At 32.3% G+C, this 24,588-nt stretch overlaps 2 protein-coding genes across 3 annotated transcripts in view; one reads left to right on the forward strand and one right to left on the reverse strand.

The window, feature by feature from the left end:
- Nucleotides 1–5,444, reverse strand: part of LOC142332422 (uncharacterized) — a 53,544-nt gene extending 48,100 nt beyond the window's left edge. The window contains exon 1 of the mRNA XM_075378866.1: nucleotides 4,962–5,444. Within this exon, the coding sequence (XP_075234981.1) occupies nucleotides 4,962–5,023 (62 nt within the window). The 5' untranslated portion in view covers nucleotides 5,024–5,444. The remainder of the gene's footprint in view (nucleotides 1–4,961) is intronic.
- LOC142332354 (uncharacterized) overlaps nucleotides 1–24,588 on the forward strand; it is a 195,975-nt gene that overhangs the window by 121,691 nt on the left and 49,696 nt on the right. The window lies entirely within an intron of this gene.

Genomic DNA, 24,588 nt, shown 5'->3' on the forward strand with positions numbered 1-24,588 from the left:
TGTGAATCATTTACTAAGGAAGTGTAATAAATTAGAATATGGAACAGTTGTTTATCGATTTAGTATAATACATCATTATACAGAGCGTTCAAAAAATGACGCAACCTTATGGAAAAAAAATTCATTCTTTTGTTGCATGTTTTATTAAGGAAAAATGCAGCAGAGAATATCCATTATCTCCCGATGCATTAGATGTGCCATTTATGCTCAAACCTAGCCGGAATGATTTCACAGAAGAGATGCACCAAACAAGCCGTCTATCAAGGGGCTATACGGACAAGTTCCAAGAGACAGGAAATGCAGCAGATGCAGCCAAATGTGGTCGACCGATAGTTTTAACACCAAAAACGTTGGTCGACGTGCAAGCTGCATATTCTGTTAGTCCCAAGAAGTCTGTGCGACGTCTATCTAGCCAGGTCTCTCCGTCGGTAGTTTTCACACGGCATCGGCCAAATGTTTAAAGACGCATCCGTACATAATTCATGTTGTTAATCGGTTGTTACCAACAGACACTGAAAAACTTGTAGCTTTTTGTCAGCGGTTCATGTCATCTATAAAGCCAGACGGGGAAGAACTCGATAACCGGTTTCGGTCTGACGAGGCACTGATGGATACGTGAATGCACGCATTTGGTGCACGGAAGATCCACATCAGACGGATTAAAAGTCGGTGTTTGGTGTGCAATGTCGCATAGGTGAATTCTTTCACGGCAAAATAAATAATGAGCGCTACACACAGATGATACAACAATTTGTAAAAACTATACCTGCAGACCGGGCTAGAGTACACAGGACGATGCTACGACTCATGCAGCCAACAATGCTATGATCAGTGTTTTCATGGACAAGTGGTTTCGGAGAGGTTATGACCTCCTCGATTTCCTGAATTATCCTCTGCTGACATTTTTTTGTGGGGATACCTTAAGGATGCCGCTTACAAAAGTCGTTCTCATACCTTTCTCGAATTGCAGAGCGAAATTGAAAGATGTGTCGCTACAATTCCTCAACAAACGTTACAACATGTGTTTAAGAGCACGCAACGTCGTATTCAACTATGGGAATCGTATAATGTAGGCTACTTTCAGCTAATATTAATATACTCATTTTCCAATAAGGTTTCGTCACTTTTTGAACTCCCTATATTACCGATGACTAGATAGTTTTTAAATGATTCAGTCATTCAGATCGACAGTATATACGGTTAAAGAAATGGCAATACATAGATGTATCGGGGGCATTTTTTGAATGGTAATGATTCGTATAATAGCATCGGTTTATTTTTTTGTGCTAAAATAATTGAAGCCACGAGTCTTGATCTATGCGATTGTATCATGAAATCAATGATGGACATTACATTGAACCTTGAAACAGAGCACTTAATATACAGGTTAAATATTGGACATTTTGTCTGAATTGCTTATTAAACAACGGAAATTTTAACCCTTAGGACATTTTGTTTTTTGACATTTCTAAAGACTGCATTAAAGATAAAACATAATCAGGTACGTGAATGAGGACGGTGCTGCTGGGACAAGAGCAAAAAATATATAATTCATGATTGGTAGTTTTATAAGTGCGGCTTTGGCGGGGGGGGGGGGGGTGAAATGAAGATAAAATAATAAAAACAAAAGTGATAAAAATTGTGAAGAAAGAAGATCCGGTAGATATATTTTTTGAAGAAAAGGTTATAGAATAGTGTTAAGTTGTCAATAAATAAAAAATAAATAAAACAAAAAAAGGAACAAGCTTCAAATAAAAATTGTTTATAAAAATGTTATTTAAAATCTTAATCAAGATGGCCTCTTTCTTTATTTAAATAATCATCATCATCAGTAGACGCTGCGGAAAAAAGTATTTCTACTAATGTGTAAACATTAGTAAATTAATAATTAATAAAACATTAAATAAATAAAAAAATAATAAAAATGACGTGTAAGATTTTGCGAACAGTTTTTGAGCATTTTCTTCTATTTAAATTTATTTCTTTATTTGTAGTCATAAAGTGATTGAGAAATTTACGGATTGGGAATGGAAAAACTGAAAAACAGGATATTTATGGAAAAAGGATTACCGATAATAACAAAAATCTGGATTACATTTAGGAAAAAATTTGTAAATGATTTATGCATATGAAGTGAAAGTGTTGTCGATCTGAATCAGTGGGCATTTAGAATGAAAGAAAAGGTACTTTTCGTTCAAAAATGTGATGTTACAGAAGAACGGGGAAAATGAAACGGTTGAATTAAATGAGAAGTAGGAAGTATTTAGAAAAGCGTAGGAGAGACAAAGAATTTGATAAATATTCCATGAAAACATCTTGTTCAACAAATATTCTACATAGAAATTTTCTTAAGTTAAGAATCATTAGTATATATATATATATATATATATATATGAGAGAGAGAGAGAGGAAAGGTAGAAAGTGAGGATAATGAAGAAATGAGATGTTTTGTTGATGTTGAGGAAGGAAAGAAATTTAAAACTGAAGGAAGAAGTTCAGAAAGAATTCTGTATATTTTATTAAAATCAGTTTTTTGTTTGTTTTCGCTGTTAAGTTATTTATTTATTTCATATTAGATGCTTGGATTCTTTCGTATGCCTATAACGTGGATAAATTTTAAATTGTGTCGAAATGTTAGTATTGTTTTAACTACGTGATTTCAATAATTGAAATTTTTCTTGTTTTTAGTTTTTAAGGTGAGTCAGAGTCTAAAATATAAAAAAAAAAAAAATTCATTTTTTATCTGCTGCATAATTTGAATATAATATTATTTTAGTTAGGTTTGTATGACTCATTAATTTTTACTTTCCCATCTAGATAGTGCTGTACCAGAGTTATTGTTCTAAAAGGAACAAAGAATTGTAATCGGGTCCAATTTGGGCATATGCGGTTTTCTCCGGAACTTGACGTTTTGACACCTAAGGAACCCAAAAAACCGGATGGAAGTTTTCCAGATGTTCGTATGTGTTCGGTGTCGCGTTCTAAATCACCTTATATCTCCAGAACTACTGGACCGATTTTAATCAAACTTGGTCAGATTACTTCTGTATATGGAGCATTGATACCGATAAATTTTCAACTTAAAAGGTCAATGGGTGGGCTCCCCCCCCCCCCCCAGAGCAAGGTCACTTTCATTATCACCTCGAGATTTCACCTAATTACGGTCATATTTTTCTTAGGCACATTTGTTAACGATTAAAAAATAATAATATTTGAAAAAAAATTGCAAAATCGCACTCCCATCTATAAAAAGTAACTCTGTCTGGCCGGGTCTCGAATTCGATCGCACGGTCGACTTGGTACCTGATACGTTAAGCCTCGCGGCTACACCAGCCTGCCAAGCTAAATTTGTTATGCAGGTTTTGTAATTACATGAATTTAGTTAGTGCCGACTATCGCCATTCCTACCGCCATATTCGCGCGAATTAAATACGATATTCGCCCGCGCTTTAGTTAGAATCATTGAATTAAATTAACGAAAAATATTATCTTTAAATAAAATGATAAATATTTTAAATTAAATTTTGTGTGTGTGTGTGTGTGTGTTTGCGCGCGCGTGCAATCCGTGCATCAGAAACAACCCGCAGTTGTAGGACTTGGTCGCGGCTTTAAGCCGCGTGACGGGCAAGCCCTACAACTTAGTATTGTTTCTCTCCTTTCATCCTCTTTCGACTAATTTATACATAATAAAACTACTGATGTTTTATTATTTATAAATTTTAATAATTGAACTATAAATACATTTGTTATGATCTTTGTTTATTTAGTTGATTTACGTGCGATGTATTAACATTAAAAAATATACATATAATTTAATTTAATATTATTCCCTAATTACTGTTATTTGTCTTTATTTTACAGTAGTTTTTAATGCCAAATCGAAAAAAAATGAACTACTGGGGGCACTAATCTAATAAACTTAAAAATACGTTCAAAATTTTTATTCGTCGCCCATCTGAGGATGTTCAGATTTATTGACTATAGCTAATTTATTATGATGATGATGAGTAATCAGGTGTGACGTCAGGGGTTAGAGAATGTTAGAGCAATTTATAAATCAACCACACGTTTACCTCTCTCTTAGAAGTTTTTTTACTTTTGCTAAAGTGACCTTTCGTTAATGTCTCACTGTTGTAATTAATCTCTCCAGAAATAGTTCAAGATTGCGCCACTTTTTTTTTTTTTAAGAAGATTAAAGTTTAGATCGATATTTTAGTTGGGGTTGACATTAATTATGGCATTTTTGGGGCGTTTTATCTCAAACTGTAGTGGAATATTTATTGTTGGTTCTTCAATTGTACATAATTGTTGTGCAAATTCAAGTTTAGTCCTTTTTTTTTAATTACTCATTGAAAAAATTTAAATACTATATATTTATTTATTCAGAATTTCTGTACCTTTCCAACCCCCCCTTAAAGATTAATAAACAGGATAATTTATACTTAGTATTCTATTAAGGTTTGTCCTAAATACTGTGCCAAATTTCAGCTTCGTAGCTCTTAGTAGAGGTTATATTTTAAGCTCTTATGAAAATACCGGTAAAGTTTGGTAACATCGTCTCCGATCTCTATGGCGGAGTGGTAAAGTCTCGGCCTTTCATCCGGAGGTCCTGGGTTCGAATCCCGGTTAGGCGTGAAGTTTGTCAAACAATAAAAATTTTCATTTGGGCTAATGACCATAGCAGTTGAGCTCGTCGTAATCTCATAAAAAAATATTTTTGTCACTCTTTTAAACCAATATTTTCTTATTAAATATTTAAATAAAAATTTATCGTATATGGGTAATTTAAATGTTTTTTATTAAAATAAATAAATTAAAAAATTCTGTATTAAATTTTTCAAAAAAAAAAAATTATAATGAGATAAATAATTAATCTTACCTGAGGTTTGTGTAATTATTATACTAATGATTTTTATTTATTTATTCTTAACACTAATTAAATGTAATAAAATAAATATTACCTGTTATGTGTATTGTCTAAACAATTTCTTGATAATGATATAGTTGTCTCAATTAAATACATATTTCCATATTAATTATTCAAATTTGTTTCATAAATTATTATTTTTTTAAAATAATTTTTTTCACACCACACTAATGATTTAAAAAAAAATAAACACAATTATTTTAATATATAATTAATCACTTTTTAATATTATATTTTTAAGATTATATTAAGCATACAAATTTTTAAATTTATTAAATAATAGTATAATAAAATAAAAAAAATTAACGCGTAATTCTTAAAGAATATAAATAAACAATTATACAGTTAACGAGACGTGTTTGTATATTTGATATACGCGAATCTATTATATAGTATAACACAGTACTACGTAGCTATACCGTTAAATGTTTGTAGCCGACTGGGGCCGCCTGGTTTGCCGCATGGATAAGTTTATCCAGTTAAGACCATCCAACCCACCGTTCTCTCCCTCTATCTATTCTTTTTTTCTTTCTCTCTCATTCAGTCGTTCGCTCTTTTTTTCTCTTTTCTCTTTCTTTACCTCACTTCTTTCTTTCCACTTCCACTTTCACTTATAAATCATTAGTATATATATGGATTTATTAAAATCTTATCGACTTCGTCATCCTGGTTTTTTTAACAACTCTTTCGTCATCAATTTTTTTAAATATATTTCTTTATTGTCATCTTTATTAGTATTCTTCAATTGTATTTTGTTGTAAAGCAGTTAATGGTTTTTTTTTTGTTTTATTTTATAGGTCAAGGGCATGCCTACTTACACATTTTACGTGTGTAATCGATATGTGAAATACTTTTTTTAAATTTGTAGTTATATAATTATAAATGAATACGCATTTTATGTATAGTTAAATCCATATTTTCCCTTTTTTTACTTGAATTGTTCATTAGTTTGTTTATTTACTAGCATACACCCAGCCAACCAACCAACACACACACACACACACACACACACACAGAGAGAGAGAGAGAGAGAGAGACATGTACGAGCAGCTCTCTTTCTTTTTCCTGTTTAGCCTCCGGGAATTACCTTTCATATAATATTTCAGAAGATGAATGCGGATGATATGTATGAGTGTAAATGAAGTAATCTTGTGCAGTCTCAGGTTGACCATTCATGAGATGTGAGGTTAATTCAAACCCAACCACTAAAAATTCCGGTATCCACGATCTAGTATTCAAATCCGTATAAAAGTAACTGACATTACTAGGACTTGAACGCTGGAACACTCGACTTTCAAATCAGCTGATTTGGGAAGACGCGTTCACCGCTAGACCAACCCAGTGGGTTCCATGTACGAGGTCTGTTAAGAGAATAACCGAAATTTATTCTTTTAATCTTTATTATAAATTTTACAGATTATCGGTTCTTGTCCCCTTAAAAAAGTATTTCCCTCCCCTATTCACACACTTTTCACAGCGGTGTATCTACTTCGTTAAGCAGTCCTGGATAGTTTCATTTTAAATGGCCTTTAAGGTTCTTGACGAACTTGCTTTAATTTCATCAGTAGTCTCAAAACGGCGTCCTTTCATCACTGATTTTAATCTCAGAAATAAGAAAAAATCGCAAGGAGCCAGGTGTGGCAAGTAGATTTTTGGCAATACTGAGGAATTGAAAAAGCTGAGTATGCGGGATCATCGTCGTGATAAAGGAATCACAAGTTGTCTCACCCCAACTCTGGTCTCTTTTTGTGGATTTTTTCACTTAAGGCATAAAACGCCTTGATAGTACTTACGGGTTCACTGCTTCATTTTAAGGCAAGAATTGAAAATGCTTAATTCCATTAAAATCGGAGAAGCAAAGAGCATCACTGTGACATTTGATCGAGACTGACGTGCTATCTTGGGGCTTAGAGATCCTTTGCCGATCCGTTTTGATGATTGAAATTTTGTCTCAGTGTCGTAGCCGTAAACCCGTAGCCGTAGGTTCGGGATTTTTAAAAGAAAATATTTTGCTGTGTTCAGAAATTGTTGGTGTCTGGAAGTGCCCTAGAAAACTATAAACCGTTCTGTCACGTAATAATTACGTCACTTGTTTTTGAAGTGACACTTTTATTTATTTGTTTTATGTATTACTGGTTTCACTTCGCCTATCCTTTCGCTTATTTCCAGAGAAATAACGATGGCGTTTCTGCCTTTTAACTGAAAAGCTCTGGTTGTTTAAATCCTGGTAAGGTTTAGCATTTTTCGTATGATTTAAAAAATTCTTCTTTCATCGAAAAGTGATAAAATATGGATAAAACTGTAATAGATTCAGCCTGTTCTTTTTTTCTATATGAATAATTAAATCAATATTTATTTTGTATTACGACTGAAATAATAAAAAAAAGAATAAAAAAGAAAAGATTTTAGTTCTTTACAGTAGTACGTATCGGTCGCTTATTATACTCGTAAAAGGAGTCGATCTGTTTATCATGATAATTTGGAAATTACTGTAACGATTCACGAAAAGACCTTCGTGATGTTGTATGTTTTGTAGGCTATATCTCCTATGCTTGTTTTACATCCGCGTTTCATTGTATTGCTTAACATTTTTCATGTAATTTTTATATTATTATCATTTTCGTAATAAATATAAGTGAAATTGTTTGAACTTTTCTTGTACAGCAATGTTTTGTATATATTCCTATGAAGTACATAGGCGTTTGGTGTAATGAATTATATTAGCGTAAGGAGTTTTCTATATGATTAGTTATGTTGAGATTTTTATCGCGTAAAAATTTCAGTAAATCATACAAAAGACAAAAAAGGTAAGAGGAGCGGGTGTCCAGCCAATTTACTTTTTAAAAAAGTTAATAAAAAAAGCTGTCTTTAAAAACACATTATTAAAGTATACATATTATTTTTTCCTATCATTTTTCTTTAAATTTTGACGTTTTGCAGTCAGTAGAACATGAAAAAAACGAACAACTATCAGCAGAGTTTAATCTTCAAAAACTGGTATCCATCTTCAAATATAGAAATTTAAGAAATTGAAAATGAATTAATTTACTTTTTTTGGATTTTATGGTCTATTTACTATTTATTATTATTTTTTTTTTTTAATATTATATATTTTAAACTGTTTAAACTTTCATGAAAAAATAACAGTTTCCATAAATCACAAAAGGAGAAACTATTTTGTCGTGATAAAGGTAGAAAAAAATCCCTTTCGGCACGCCGGAAGACGGAGGTAGATTTTACCGGTGCTAAGTAAGGGACAAAAAAATTTCCACCTTAAAGTTAAGAAAAACTTAAAAATTTATTCAATACGACATTGGTAGCGTGTGAAAAAAGTTTCACATCTTTAACGTACGACAAGCCCTATTTTATAATTCCAGCAATATTTTGGTCATCCCTAGTCTTAAGGGTTGCTTAAATAAAAATGTGTTTCAGACAAAAATTTTAGGTAATGTTGAGAGGACTAACGACCGCTTTAAACCGATTCGATACTGTGTGCCTATTAACGGAGGTATGAATTTTTTTTCTCTTCGAAACCCCATTTTTTACACCCCCTGGGCCAACGGTTGGTGATATCAAAAAACTTTACTTATATATGTTTTAGGCTCTTATCCAAAGAATAGTAGGAACTTTAAACGAATTCGATATTTTACTTAATAAGAAAGTTATAGCGATATTTTCTTTTTTCGAAAAAGCCTCCTCCATTTCCACCCGCATGGTCCGATTTTGTCCGTTAACAAACTCTATCAAGATTTTGGGTCGTGCTTTTTTTAAGGAAAAATTTGAAAATGATTGGCACAAAATTACGGCAGTTATCGTGTCCACAAGAAAGTGAAGTACATATATATATTTATGTAATATACAATTTTGAGCTGACGGTGGTTTTGGGGGTCTGTGGGATGTGAAACGCGAATTTGTCGTAGATAAGTCGAATCATGGTACCCATTACAATAGGTAGCTTTCTTATGAAATCTACCATTTTTCTTTTTCCGGTTTAGCCTCCGGGAATTACTTTTCAGGTAATACTTCAGAGGATGAATGAGGATGATATGTATGAGTGTAAATGAAGTGCAGTCTTGTACAATCTCAAGTCGACCATTCTTGAGATGTGTGGTTAATTGAAACCCAACCACCAAAGAACACCGGTATCAACGATGTAGTATTCGAATCCGTGTTAAAACAACTGACTTTAGATCTTGAATGCTAACCCACCGGGTTGGTCTAGTGGTGAACGCGTCTTCCCAAATCAGCTGATTTGGAAGTCGAGAGTTCCAGCGTTCAAGTCCTAGTAAAGCCAGCTATTTTTTACACGGACTTGAATACTAGATCGTGGATACCGGTGTTCTTTGGTGGTTGGGTTTCAATTAAACACACATCTCAGGTATGGTCGAACTGAGAATGTACAAGACTTACACTTCATTTACACTCATACATATCATCCTCATACATCTTCTGAAGTATTATCTAAACGGTAGTTACCGGAGGCTAAACAGGAAAGAAAAAGAAAGAAAGGTCTTGAACGCTGGAACTCTCGACTTCCAAATCAGTTTATTTGGGAAGCCGCGTTCACCACTAGACCAACCCGGTGGGTGGATAACCATATCTAAATCTAGCTATCTTCTTCAGTTTTGTATAAGAAACTGAACGGAAGGATATAACAAAGAAAGGAAATCGTGAAAAAAATAATTTTTGTCGTAGAATATAATTGTTATTGATATTAATATCAACTGATTGTTTGCTTGATATAAATTATATCATTGCATCAGAATTATAGGTCGTTGACTTATGTACGCCCATTACGCCTTTTTATTAACAACGGAGTACTAGCATGTTAGGTTTTTTTTTTATTTACAGAGGCGTTTGAATTATTATTTATTCTTTTGTGTAATTATAGATTAATAATTTTTTAAATTTGTTTGTGTCTAAAAAACGGTTTTTAAATATTAAAAAGTGTCAATACTTAAATGAAAGATTTTTAAATGTGTGTGTGTGTGTGTGTGTGTGTGTGTGTGTGTGTATATATATGCGCGTGTGAAATTTGAACTATAATTAAGCGAATTTTAAATTGATATACTATTTTAAATCTTCAATCTTGTATTATTATTATTTATATATTCTTTTTAGAGTCTTTATGTTAATGTTTAGAATTGGTTACCTATCTGTAGAGTATGTACCGTTAGACAACATAAATAATTTAATATTATGCATTTTATAACCTTTAACTGATTCCTTAAGTTCTCTTTCTTCGTTGATTCTAATTTAATGTGTTTATGATTAAATTACTAATTTAAGCCATTTAAAGCGATAAATAAATCTGATTTTAAAAGATTTTTGTATTTTTGGAAACACCAATTTCTGGTTCCTGATAGGGGGAGACTTTAAAGGTTATTGTCTTAAACTAAATTGGAAGAGAATGTTGTTGGGAAGTAACTAATTTATACAAGATAAATTTTTTCCCCCAGACCCCAAAACCACAGCCAGCTCAAAAGATTGCGCGCGCACACACACACACACACACACACACACACACACACACACACACACAAACACTTCACTTTCTTATGGACACGATAACAGACGTAATCTTACGCCAATCACTTTCAAATTGTTTCTTGAAAATAAGTCATTCCAAAATCTCGGGCGAGTTCGTTAATGACCAAAATAGGGTCATGGGAGTGGAAATGGGGGGGGGGGGGTTTCGAAAAAACAAAATTTAGTTATAACTTTCTTATTAAGTAAAATAAAGAATTCGTTTAAAGTTTCTACTATTCTTTGGATGAGGACCTAAAACTTATGTAAGTAAAGGTTTTTGATATCACCAACCATTGGCCCAGGGAGTGGAAAAAATGGGGTTTCGAAGACAAAAAAGAATCATGCCTCCTCCTTTATTAGGCACAACATCGAATCGGTTTAAAGTGGTTGTTAGTCCTCTAAAAATTACCTTAAACATTTGTCTGAAACAGTTTTTGATATGACTACCCCTTACGGCAAGGGATGAAGAAAATATTGCTGGAATTGTAAGAATATGGGGCTTGTCGTATGCTAAACATGTGAAACTTTTTTTCACATGCAACCACTGTCTTATTGAAAGTTTTTCTTCACTTTAAGGTGGAAATCTTTTTTATTCCGTACTTAGCACTGGTTAAATCTACCTCCATCTTCGGGGGTGCCGAAAGGGATTTTTATTTTGTAAGGGATTGAGGTGGAGATGAATGATAAATGATGTAACCCAGAATGGATTCGTTAGTCCTTATAATGTGAATCAGGACGACAGTGCATTGTAATCAAACAACGTTACTGTTATAAATTATTGTAGTGCAGTTGCCGCGCTGGTGGGAAGAGATATAGTTGGTGGAGGGTAGAGATGTGGTTCGGGTAGGGAATAGTAACGCTTAGAGGTGAAAATAGAGGGGAGTTATCTCCCTGCATCTGTGCCTATATTAGTTTCACTGAAGTAGTCTGATCACTTTCTCTAATACATATCGCTACGAATCAACACCTTTAGTGACATCAGAAATTATATTTTACATAATCGTTTTCAAACTGGATTAATATTGACGCTAGTTGTTTGACTAACAACTGCAGAAACGATCAGTAGTTGAAGAAACAACCAGTAGATGCGTTACAATCACTGGAGAGGTTGCAGTCCGCCGATATTAATACCGGTCGAAGTCTGAAGTTATTGCTTAAAAATATAGCTGTCCCATAACGATGGGACACATTTTAAATAAAAATATCTGGAGTTGCAATAATAAGTTTTAATGCAAACTATGGTGAATACTTAGTGACATACAGGAGTTTTGAACACCATATTAAGTTTTGAAAATCACAGGTGGCCATCATTCTTGGGCTTTGTCTTTATGCTGCAGATTGGTTCGGTGGAGCGTGTCAGCTGGAATGGCTGCAGTTTCCTTTCTGATTTCTTGATTAGTGCGTTAATTGTTCGTGGTTTGTTGGCTTGTACTCTCTCCTTCAGGTAAACCCAAAGGAAGTAGCCTGCCGGTGATAGATCTGGTGATCTAATTGGCTAATTGATGTGAAATGAAGCGCCCTGGGAAGTGATGGTGGAGAGGTGGCGTAGGCTGTCGTGCTGTGTAACAAATAGCACCGTCTTGTTGCATCCACATTTCTGAGAAACCACGATGATCTAACTGAGGATGAGAAAAGTATTGAGCACGTGGTTATAGCGTTCACTATTAATGGTAACGGTAGAACCATGTCTGTCCTCGAAAAAGTACGGACCGATGATACATGCATGAATCACGGCACACCAAACTTTGACACTATTCAAAGGTTTTTCGTTAACTTTTTTGAGGGTTTTATAGACTCCAAAATCTACGTTTTTGCTTATTAACGTAATCAGATAAGTGGAAATGGCCTCCATCTGACAAGATTAGGTGCTCAAGAAATGTTTCGTCTTCGTTACACTTATCCAAGAGCGTATCACACAACGTTTTTCGACTAAAATTATATGGCTGGAGTAACTGCTGCGCTACCTGTACCGTATACGGACACTTATCTCATAATTCTCTAGACGCTGCTACGGGGAACATTCACTTCGTGAGATAATCGACGGGTAAACTTGTTTGGACTTTGTTACATGGCGCTTGCAAAACGTTGAATTGTGTCATCGGAGCGAGACTATCGAGGCCTGTCCAGGAATATTTTTTGTTGTCATTTTCTGTTTCTCGAAAGTTCCTTACTGCATGGAGGATCACTTTCCGAGATGGTGCATTGTATTCATTGAAGTTCGTCTGAATTTCCTTTGTGCTGCGATGATCGAGTCTTGAGAAGCAAAGTAGACCTCTAAAACGTACGCAATTTCCCTTGGGATTCACGACGTCATCAAGGACTAGACACCTGCAACAGATAAACTCACATGTATTGACTTAAGAGGAACATAAAAGTATATAAAATTACCTGTGTCCCTCCAAATTACAAATAAAATGTGTCCTATCATTACGTGATACTCTAATATAGCATCTAAATAAATGTCTGAATGTACTCGATTATCTCAGTTTTCTTCATTTATTATCTCTGTTAGATAGATTACATCAAGATTTGTGTAGTGATGTATTACTGTTATACTCTAGGGTTATAATACACGTAATACCTCCGTATTTTTATAAATTACTTTTTATCGTATTAGAACGGGTGGACATTTTGATCATCGAAGACAATTATAATGATATAAATCAAAGTGGACGTGTTTTCGAGCGTGAAAGAACACGAAAGAAAGTAAAATGCAACCTTGAAGATTACTGTCGCCGGTCGATATTAATATGGAGTGGGTATCCTTTATACTTCAATTCCTTTAAATAAAAAAATTCTGGTTTTCAACCATTTATAATCTAAACTGGTTTTGGTTTTTGTGTATTTTTTCCTTTTTCCTTATTTCTTGCTCGCATTATTGTCCGTAAAAATAAGATTAACTTTGCTCAGTTTACTGATTTCAATTTTTAATCAAAAGGTTTATTTAAAATAACATATTTTTTCAACAGTGTTTTATACATCTATCAAAATATGGTCGTAGAAGTTTTATGCATATTTATGATTTAAAGAACAAATTTATATTTTAATAATTCAAGATTTTATTTTTTTAGTACTTAAACAAAACTTCAAATAAAATTATCTTAAGTTTATTTCTTTAATTAGTTATGTTATTACTGTAACTCATAAGTCTACTTTGAGTAGTTATCACTATTTCATCTTGATTATTTTCTACTATTCCTCATCGTTTTGGGCTTCTCTTGTATAATTCGTTTTTTTCTAAGGAACCTTATCTTTTCATTCTAATTTGAATTTTCTTCTTTTTTAGTTTTTCCACTTTTTCAACTCCCAAATCGTCTATGTAACATCGTTTTCAGCATTGTTATTTTAATGCAGGCGATGATAGTATAAAATATTATTTTCTAAACTTTTGACTGTACTTTTAAGTACAACAAAGTTTACGGATATATTTTTATAAGTCTCCATTCGTAATCTTATCGGATAATAAGTTAGATGGATAAATTAAAATTAATGAAGCCATGAGATACGATGTTGTCTGACCTTTACTTAATACTTAAGAAATTTATATCTTGTCTTATTCTTAATATGCAGTAATATTTATAGAGATTGACAGAAAGTGGATGAATTCCTGTTGAAGATAATATGCGATTATAGGAAAATATTATTGAACAACATGATGTTAAATGGGATTACATATTTTGTGATTGGGATCAGGAATTCACGTATAAACTTTTAAGAAGTTATTAATTTTGTACGAAAACTTAACAAATCAGAAGATTGTAATTTAATTACAACTCTATTTTAAATATAAATTTAAATAAATTAATAACTCTTGTAAGACGTCTTACTATATCTAAGCAGTCTACTCTAATTTTTATCAATATCTGGATACAGACATCTTACAGTTTTTTTACCTTTATACAAAATTAGAAACTGTACAAGAATCCATCAATTTTATATAATTTTCAAAAATTTATATTTGTACTTCGATTACAATTAATAATTGCCTTCTTACAGACTTTCAGGAAGAAATTATAAATTTCTGTTTAAAATTGTAACGTGTACGCTGTTACATCTTTAGAAAATGACGTAGACTGACGAAATGCAGACACTATTGCGAGGTGATCATAATCCAATTTTGTGACGTAATATTGGATTACTTATTTACTACCGATCGGTGTTGAGTTGACTTGCCAACCGCCGAAAGTTTTAAAGAAATTTTTGGTTCTTTATAAATTATTTATAAGTTATTTTTTGAAATGAAACAGTAAAGAATGTAACAAATTATAATAAATTATGCCGGTAAGTTAAATGGAAAATAGTTAACGAATGAGGTTCTAAATTGCATTTAACAAAATACTTAAAATGCTTTTAATCCCATGGTTTTTTTACCAAACGTGACATCGCTTTATCTGGAAGCTTTTCTTAGAGAAATTAATTTTATTAAAAATATAACTAAGTTCAATGATTTTACTTGAAAGCATAAAGAAAACATTGGTAGAACAAAGAAAGGAATCAACAAATATAGTAAAAAATCGTAGTTCCAAATAATAGAGAAGGTTTAGAGAAAGCCTGGATAAAAATTACATATTTTCCTCGGTATATAACAAAGATTTTTCAAAATTCAAAAATGTAATGTTACTTTGGCTAAGTCGACGAAATTGGTTTCTTCAGAGTAACGTCAAGCATAAAATTAAACCGTCAAAATTAAACTTATTGCAGTTTAGTATATGCATGGAAAACTAAAGGAAATAGTGAAACTATAGAGTTTCTAAAAAGTCCCGCACCATTTGTGAATTCACAGTATTAAATACATTCTATCGAATTCTAGGCAGGTCTGTAGGTAGAATTTCAGGCTCTTGAACATCCAGAGGTCATAATGATTATCTGTGACATGGCATTCATTTTCAATCCTGGTGCGTAGTCGGGCCAGATCACGAATCTTCACACTGAACATTTGTGACTTTAGATACCTCTAGAATGAAAAAGTCCCGTGGATTCAAATCTAGCCCGGGGAGTCTCTTCAACAGAGTCCTCTGTAATCAATCCATTGTTCAGGAAAGTTTTCATCAGACCACTGAAGTACAACATTCGCTTAGTGTAGTGGGGTTCCGTCTTGTACAAACTATTCAGAATGCTCTCCAATGATATCCAATGCAGGAATCGCCCAGTCCCTAAACATTTCCAGGTATTTTACCTTTTCACATTTCCTTCAAAAACGTTTAGCCCAATGATATGATTATTCCTGTGGCTACATCACACCACTACACGATCAGAACCTTTCTATCTGGAGGGATCGGTACCATTAGGTTTATCTTGTGACAGGCAGATTTTGTCTGTTGACTTCATCTTTCATTTGAAAATTAGCCTCATTAGAAAACAGTAATGAGGATAGAAAGTCTGCATTTTCATCAATCCTGCAAAAAATTCACTCCATATTTCCATTCTATGTTCGAGGTCAATGTCTTCCGATAGTTCAAGAGTTAGCGCTTGAACGGTTGAATTTTCCTTTATTAAAATATGGTGGACGGTGGATCGTTGAACGTTCACTTTCAGGTTGCTTCATCGAATTGACTTCTTTGGACTGCCGGCAATCACAGTTTCATGTATTGTGTCATCAGTCCGTGACGTTCACGACGGGACAAATCGGCCCTGTGAAGTAATCTTACCACAATGCTATGTGATACCGGTTGGCGTTTGGGTAGACGTAGATTAAATCCATTACTAACACCACGATGTGAATAACTTTCACGGCCGCATAACAAGATGATTTCCACACGATCCTCCTGCAACAGCAGGTACCTCCAACTAGACAAAACGAAACAGATGTATTAAAATTTCGCCTAGTGCGAGAATTTTCCGACACTAGAATAAAAGAGTATTTGGGCTTTATTTTTCTCTGTTTTTATTTCATGCGTACTGTTTTGATTATGTTACAGGTGTTCATTGTGTGTTAGGGAGCAGTAAAACGGACCTATTCTTTACAAAAAGGGTTCTCCTTTTTGTCCTTTTCAGGATCCTTCCAATTAATTATTACTTCCATAATAATTGGTAGGAATCCGTTACTCAGGCTCGCTATACCGGTCTTGTTACAATAAATACATAAAAACTATACTTTAATCCATGGGAACAAGGTATTATTGCCATTGTATAGGTTGAACGAAACTTTATATATATATATATATATATATATATATATACACTAAAAATTGTCCATCTATTTGTATTAATTATTAAAGCGGTTTAAATTATTTACATTTTCTTCTAATACGTATCTGAGAAATAATAAATTTCATTATTTTACAATTACCCCGGGAAAAGTTTAGCTTTAAGGTGTGTGTGTGTGCGCGCGCGCGCGCGCGCGCGCGTGTGTGTGTGTGTGTGTAGTTGGGTGCGCGCGCGCGTGCGTGTACATCAATAAAAGATATCTGACGATTTCTCGTAATTATGAGAAGTTCGCATTTACTAATTATGAATGTTATTAATTATATACTTGAGCGTTTTAGTTAAGTATGAACCGCACTCATCGATTATTTCAATCTATGTAACAGTCTATTCAGAATAGGAAAATAAACCAATGACAACTAATATTGAATCATGATGAACGAAGATTACTCTTAACATTCACCGCCCTCACAGATTACTTCCGTAATTATCTAATCAGAATAGGAAAATAAACCAATGACAACGTCACCGCCCTCACAGATTACTTCTGTAACTACCTAATCAGAATAGGACATCCGATAAAACCAAAACCAATGACAACACACTTTCACTCTTCGACACCTAAGGTATTCATTTTTAATTCAACAAATTTTCAATAATTGTATTGCATCACATTTTTGATTTTGATGATATTTGGTATATGATAAACAGCTTCCTTTTAATGGCCAAAAAATATTTTTTTATACTTTTAAAAACTTTGTTCTTGAGTAAAAGACTATTTACTTACTTGCCAACAAGGTAAACACAGCCATTTTCGTTATTTTTTCTGTACGCTTTAGCTTTCTTATTTTCCGTCATATAGAGGTCAAAACGTTTTTTTTGTAAAGAGTAAAGATGGAACGTCATCTTAACGTACTCAGAATTAATTTTGTTTTGTAACCAAATCTTCTAATGTTTACTGAAATTATGTTTACAAATTTTTTTCCCCCCAATATTGGGGCCCAAAATAATTTTTGGTGGGCTTAGGGTAACAGGCTTATTTTTTTTTTACCATTAAACTCTACGGTACTAGTGTAGTACATGTAAGAAAAACCTTGTGATGGTATTGGTGGAACTGTAAAAAGGACAGTGACTAAAGCAAGTTTTCAAAGGACGGTCAACAATCAAATTGTTACATCTTCTGAATTGTATAATTGTTGGCAAGACAATATTAAAAATATAAAGTTTATTTTCTGCTCGAATAAAGATGTTCAAGAGCCTGAAGAATACCTCAGTTCTCGTTATCAGGTAATCACAACAGTCCCAGAAACAAGAACCTTTCACAGTTATGTTCCAACAAGTCTGAAATGTATTCGTAAAGTCCGGGCGACCTTTGAATCAGAAACATTCTCGTTAGTATCGGTAGACAAGGATATTAGTGTTTCTGATGGCTTTATAGGTTTACCAAAGCCAAAATGTAAAAATCAAGTCTGCTGCGTATACGGTAACGAGTGGTGGTTAGGCGAAATCATTAAGTCAAAATACATGAAAACGAAGAGGAATATCGAATACACGTTTATCATCCGCAGGGTCCTGGTACTTTATTCAAGAAATCATTGAGGGATCATCAAAAATGGCTTCAACTGGAAAATATTTTAAAGATTCTTACGCTTTCAGAGCTTTTTCTATCAACTACTGGAAGAGAACACAACATTACATCAGAGATGAATGAGGACTTCTCAGTTCTACTCAATAAAAAAACGGTAGGACCACTAAGTTATGTTAGTTAGTTTGCTATCAAAAAGTATACCTAAGAAGAAAAGATTAGAAGCTTTTGAAGTATGGTGCTATAGGAGAATGTTAAAAATCATATGGATGGATAAAGTGACAAATGAAGAGGTGTTGCGGCAAATCGATGAAGAAAGAAGCATTTCGAAAAATATAGTTAAAAGAAGAGACAGACTTATAGGCCACATATTAAGGCATCCTGTAGTAGTCGCTTTGATATTGGAGGGACAGGTAGAAGGAAAAAATTGTGCAGGCAAGCAACGTTTGGATATGTAAAACAAATTGTTAGCGATGTAGGATGTAGGGGGTATACCGAAATGAAACGACTAGCTCTAGATAGGGAATCTTGGAGTGCTGCATCAAACCAGTCAAATGAATAAAGACAAAAAAAAATATTAAAAAGTGGAAGATTTATTTATAACTTATATTAGCAGGAGTAAAATAAGGTAAAAGTGAATTGAACAACTTATTTGAATTGTTTATTATTTTGTAATTATTATTTGTCATTTCTGTAACTGACTATTTATTGATTAACAATTTATTCATTCTAATGAGTTTAGTTATAATCGGGAAAAAATACATAACAGTATTTTTGGATACACGTTGTTTACGGTTAGAAGGAACAATGTTTTTAGCGGTTTTGATGGCTTCGTACTCGTCAAGTCCTTTGAGTGACAAAATAAATTTTATATGTTTCCAAAGTACATAAAATGTATTTATTGTTGTAAAAATATCAAATTTTTCCATCTGTCCCATATGTGGTTTTTGGGCTCCAAAAACGAGTCATATTGAAAGACATACGATTTGATGGTCATTTGTTTGAATGAAGAACACTCTGTAACAGTCCAATTTTTTTGTTTATAAGTACTACTAGTATCTAAGAATTAAAACGTAAAAAACAGGCCTGTTACCCTAAGCCCTTCATTATTTATTTTGGGCCCAAAATTTGAAAAAAAAAAACTACAATATGTAAACGTAACTTCAGTAAAATTACAAGATTTAGTTCTGTAACAGAATAAATTTTGAGTACAGTAAGATGAAGTTCCATCTTTATTTTTTCAAAAAAACCCATTTTTGATCCTCTGTACGATGCGTAATTAGAATGCCTATGCTCGTGGAAAAAGTGATGAAAATGGCTGTTTTTACCTGTTGGCTAGTTAGAAAATAGTCTATTACTCAAGAAAAATTTAAAAAAAAATATATATTTTTTTTTTGGCCACTACAAGGTGGGTAGTTATCATATCCAAATATTATCAAAATCAAAAACAGTGACACGATGAAATTTTTGAAAATTTGTTGAGTTAAAATGGATTAGCCCGTGTGAGAGTTTTTTATCGTTAATAAAATGAATGAAAATATAACCGATTCCGGGTCGCTGTCCTGCTTTTGTTAATCTTCGATTCAGTTTAAACACCTCTTTTGTTACTTGTACATATTATGTGGGCAATCCCAAGATTTCATAACGTTTAATAATTATGTCTAGAGATTTCTTAACAATTGGTAGATTCATTTTAACATGATAATAGACATATATCCTTGTAGCATGAAATAGGTTTGTATACGTATTCGTAGAAGTAGAGAGAGTTGAGTTGTGGAAGAGAGAGAGAGTGATGGAGAGAGAATGTTTGAGGACGAAGATAGCGTTTACGTAATTGCTACATACATTCCTTAACGTAACCGATAGTTATTATTTATATGTCCTATTTTATATTTTAATAAATTATAATTAATTAAACTCCTTAGATGGTTTGTTATTAAACAGGTTTCTATTTAACTTCTAAGGTTAGGAGTCTTATGTTTGCATAATTCAATTCTTAAAAAAATTTATTTCATGTTAGAAACTACCGGGTGTTTTCCCGCCAACTAGATCTTATTATCATTTAGATAGGAACCCTCAGTCAAAATTCTAAACACAATATTTCGAATGAAATTATAAAAAAAAAAATACAAAAAAAAAATAGATAATTTGCTTCAGTTCTTCTGCTTTGTAATCGTATAATAAAATTCAACCGTGGTATGGTTTACCTTAAATTATTATCTCCGTAATTTTGGATTGGATAAACCTGTTCAAAAAAATAAAAATAAAATTCTGTTATACTTGTATACAATTAATTAGATTTGATTTAATTTTCATCGCTTAAAATCTGAGCGTTGTAATAAAACAACATCGCTTTACCAAAAAATCTGATGTGGACACCACATGACTTCCTTGTACGCATAATCAATTACATATATACATTTTTTTTAAAAGGAAGTACATAACATTTTATTTCACTGATAACTTCTGATTTTTTTTTGTTGATTTTTTTGTTATTATTGAATTATTTATTTAAAAACTTTTTTTACAATCGGAGGTTAATAATTATTAATATATCTATATATTTAAATGAAAAAAGTAAAAAAAAAGAAAATAGAAATGAAGTCGGATTTGAACCGATGTGCCTTCCGCTTGTAAGATCCAAATATTTCATTAATTAAAATTTTATTTGACTATAAGTGGATCCAAAGAAAATAAGTACCACTTATGATATATAATTTAAAAGCTTTCAATAAGAGCATATTACTACAGAAGAAAAAGTTCATAATCCAAATTATTTGGATTTTTGGCTTTTTTTTGGACATTTTTGGTTCAGTCGATTGCAATCAAAAGGGAAGGTACACAACTAGATGTTCAACAGTCCTAAATCTAAAATTTCAACATCCTACGGCTAATCGTTTTTGGGTTATGCAAGATACATAAGCGCACGTACGTACGTACATATTTACATAACTACGTACACACATCACGCCGAAACTAGTCAGAATGATATCAGGATCATCAAAATTGATATTTCCGGGGAAATCTGAAAATCGAAATTTTTCGCGATTACACTACTTCGTACAAGGAAGTAAAACGCATATCCATTTATCATGACCCTTAAAAGAAGATAACGCTTCTTGAATTCGTTAAACAATACTAATAATAACCGCAGATGAAAAAGTCAACTCCTACTTGCAACATAACGAATTACAATTCTAAAACGCCCCGCTTAAATGTCCAAATCTTTTTGGATTTTGGATTTTTTCTTAACTGCAGTAATAAGCCGTCATTGAGTTTTTCAACGATGTAAGTGATATTTACTCGTATTTTCATTGGTTCCAGAGTTATAGCCAAATAAAATTTTAATTAATGAAAAATTTGGATCTTACAAGGCGAAGGCACATCGGTTCGAATCAAATTTCATATACTTTTTTTTAAATTTAAATATATTGATTTATTAATAATTATTAACCTCTCATTGTAAAAAATGTTTACGATGAATAATAATAATAATAATAAAAAAAAATAAAACATCAAAGTTATTAATGAAATAAAATTTTAAGCACTTTCCATTTAAAAAAAAAAAGTGTTTATGTAATTTAATAGGCGTACAAGGAAGTCAAGTAGTTTTCACATAACATTTTTTTATCTAATGTTGTGTTTTTACCCTGGTGTAGAGGTGTGTTTTTCATACGTGCTTATGCAACCAGTCACAGTAGTTGGGCGAGTTAAAATAATATGCTTGTGTGTAGGGTGTATTGGTTAATCGAACTTATGTACATTGAAAAATCCAAGTGGGTTTCTGACTGCGAAATAGTGAGGCCGTCGGAATAATTAATAAGTTAATTAATCCGACGTCCTTATCAATTAATTTACGGAATGGATATTTAATGTAAATTAATATACCATAAATTAATGTACTGCAATAATTTTCTTGTTACAGTATATAATTTTTTTTTTAAATTTATATTTTTGTATCGTTTTATTTATTTTGCTTCTTGATTGTTTATTTATTTCTGTTTTTTTAATTATTTAATTCGTTTTCTTTATAATATTTTAGATTTGAATGAGTTGATGCTTTTCCAAATGTAAACAAAATGGAATAAAAAAAATTGCTCTTCTTACGCATAACTGTGCGAGAGTTTTGTAAATTATTATAAAGGCTCTACATCGGCTCTTGCAAATTATTCTAAATGAAAGAAGAATAACATTTTTTTCACTATTGACATTTGAAATACGAGTATAGTACCAACATAAAAACCGATTAGTTCTTTTAAAATACTGTTTTTATGTATAATTTGTTACTACCGGATTTTCTTGTTTTAAATTGGAAAGTTCGACCATAATACTAACGTAAAAAGGGTTTAATATGATATTAAACTACTACTAACGACTATTAGCGACTACCGACTGCAGACGACTAGCGTTATGAAATATTCTTACGTTTACTTCTTAAGCCCTTTTCAAAGGCAAGGTTTTTCTTTTAATTAATAAAAGAAAAATTATTATCTTTTAATTAATTTTTAAAGGTTTAGAAAGTAGTTTTATATTTATTTAACGCTTATACTTTTTCGCAAGTAAAGATCGCATCAAGTGTACTGAATGATATTATGTTCTGTTACTATTCCAAGCGGTATCTGTTTTAAAAAATTTGCGAAAATTGTGAAAAATGCATGGGCGACGATGGTGGGAGTTTGCTAAACGCTCGGCCGGCTCGAAATAGTGACGCGTTCTCAAAATGTAATTATCTCAGATTCTAGTGGACGAATTTCAATGTATTTTTTTAATTTTTTTTATTAAACAATCGTCTTCCGAAAACTTTTAAGATGTGCTTTTTAAAATTAATTTATATAAAAATTCGTGAAGATATACAAGATATGTTGAAAAGCAAAAAAATTGCAAGTATGTTTGAAAAATTCACTATGCTCTCCTAAATAACCGATTAAATTTTTCATAATTCATTTGAAAGTTTCAGTGCTGTTATATTTGTGATTAAATTTTTAAGTATCTAGAGACTTTATTTCAGGCTGTACACAATTTGGAAAAATCTGATTTTATTTTAAATTTTGATTGCAAAATTATTGTGCAAAAACTGTCAGACCGATTTTTTTAAAAATTTGGTGAATTGCTTTATGATATCAAAACGTTCTTTGGGGCAAAATCCTGAAGGTCCTATGTATAATATAAGTACTCGAAAAAAATTCCCAAAAGATCTTGTTTTTTTCTACCTTTTTTTGACATATTACTATTTTTGCAAGAATAATAGCGTATTTTTTTATTTGCAAACGACGATATTGTGTGTAAAATTTAATATTTAATATTTGTGTGTACAAAATTTTTTCTCTTTCGATTTTTTCTTGAAAATAACAGTTATCGAGTTTTCTATGGAAATAGGAGAAAAAAGTGGATATTTTTGCGATTTTTTAACATTTTGTTTATTAAAAATTTAAGCACACCGTTTTCAATTGGTGGTGCATAACGAAATAATCATTTCTGATGATATCGTAGGTCTTAAAGCAAAAATTAGCGATAATATAGAAAAAGACCAACCCAAAAAAGACACTGCCTGGACTGTATGGTGATATATAATATTATCTGTAATCGAAATAAAATCGAGATCAAGGATAGGTTCGAATTTTCGAACTATGACAAGAGATCTAGTAGGGAATTCCCTGATGTAGTAGCGAAGGTGTTTCTCACCACCACCATGCGGTTTACATTATTGACGTCATTCGCCCTCGGGGTTATTGACGTTATTGAAATGCCAAATATTCGAACATCTGTTCAGGTCAAAAAGTCTTGAATATACTTAAAACGCCCTATTACCCCCCCCCCCCCCAACAATTCCAAGTAAAAAAAATTATTTTATTTTCCTAATTTGTATGTTGCAATCAAAACATATTAAACAACATAGGTAGGTTGCTTATTGTTCAGTAGTGAAAAATAAGCTACCACCCCCCACAACCCAATGAGGTGAAGATGATTTGTATGACATGCAAATGAGGTGTATTCTTGTATAGATTCAGGCCGACCATTCCTGAGACATGTGGTTAATTGAACCTAACTATCAAAGTCCTTCGGTATCCATTGTCTAATATTCAAATCTGTATAAAAGCAACCAATTTTTATTAGGATTTAAACCTCAGAACATTTGACTTAAAAAATCACCTGTTAAACAACTGATTTGTGATGACAAGTTAATCTCTTGACCAGCCGGTGGGCTAAGTAAAAAAAGGGGAAACTATAAAAAAATTAAATGATATGCTCTTTTATATATTTTACATTATACCTTGGTTTAAACCAACTTTTTATCTATATACACAATATTTTATTAATCGTCAAAAAATTTATTTAAAATATTTTTAGATGAAATAGAGGATATATTACACAGATAAGCCTGAGGCTTGTACCTGCGAATATA

The sequence above is a fragment of the Lycorma delicatula genome, chromosome 11 (genome assembly GCF_047948215.1).
Source record: "Lycorma delicatula isolate Av1 chromosome 11, ASM4794821v1, whole genome shotgun sequence".
Lineage (NCBI taxonomy): Eukaryota > Metazoa > Arthropoda > Insecta > Hemiptera > Fulgoridae > Lycorma > Lycorma delicatula.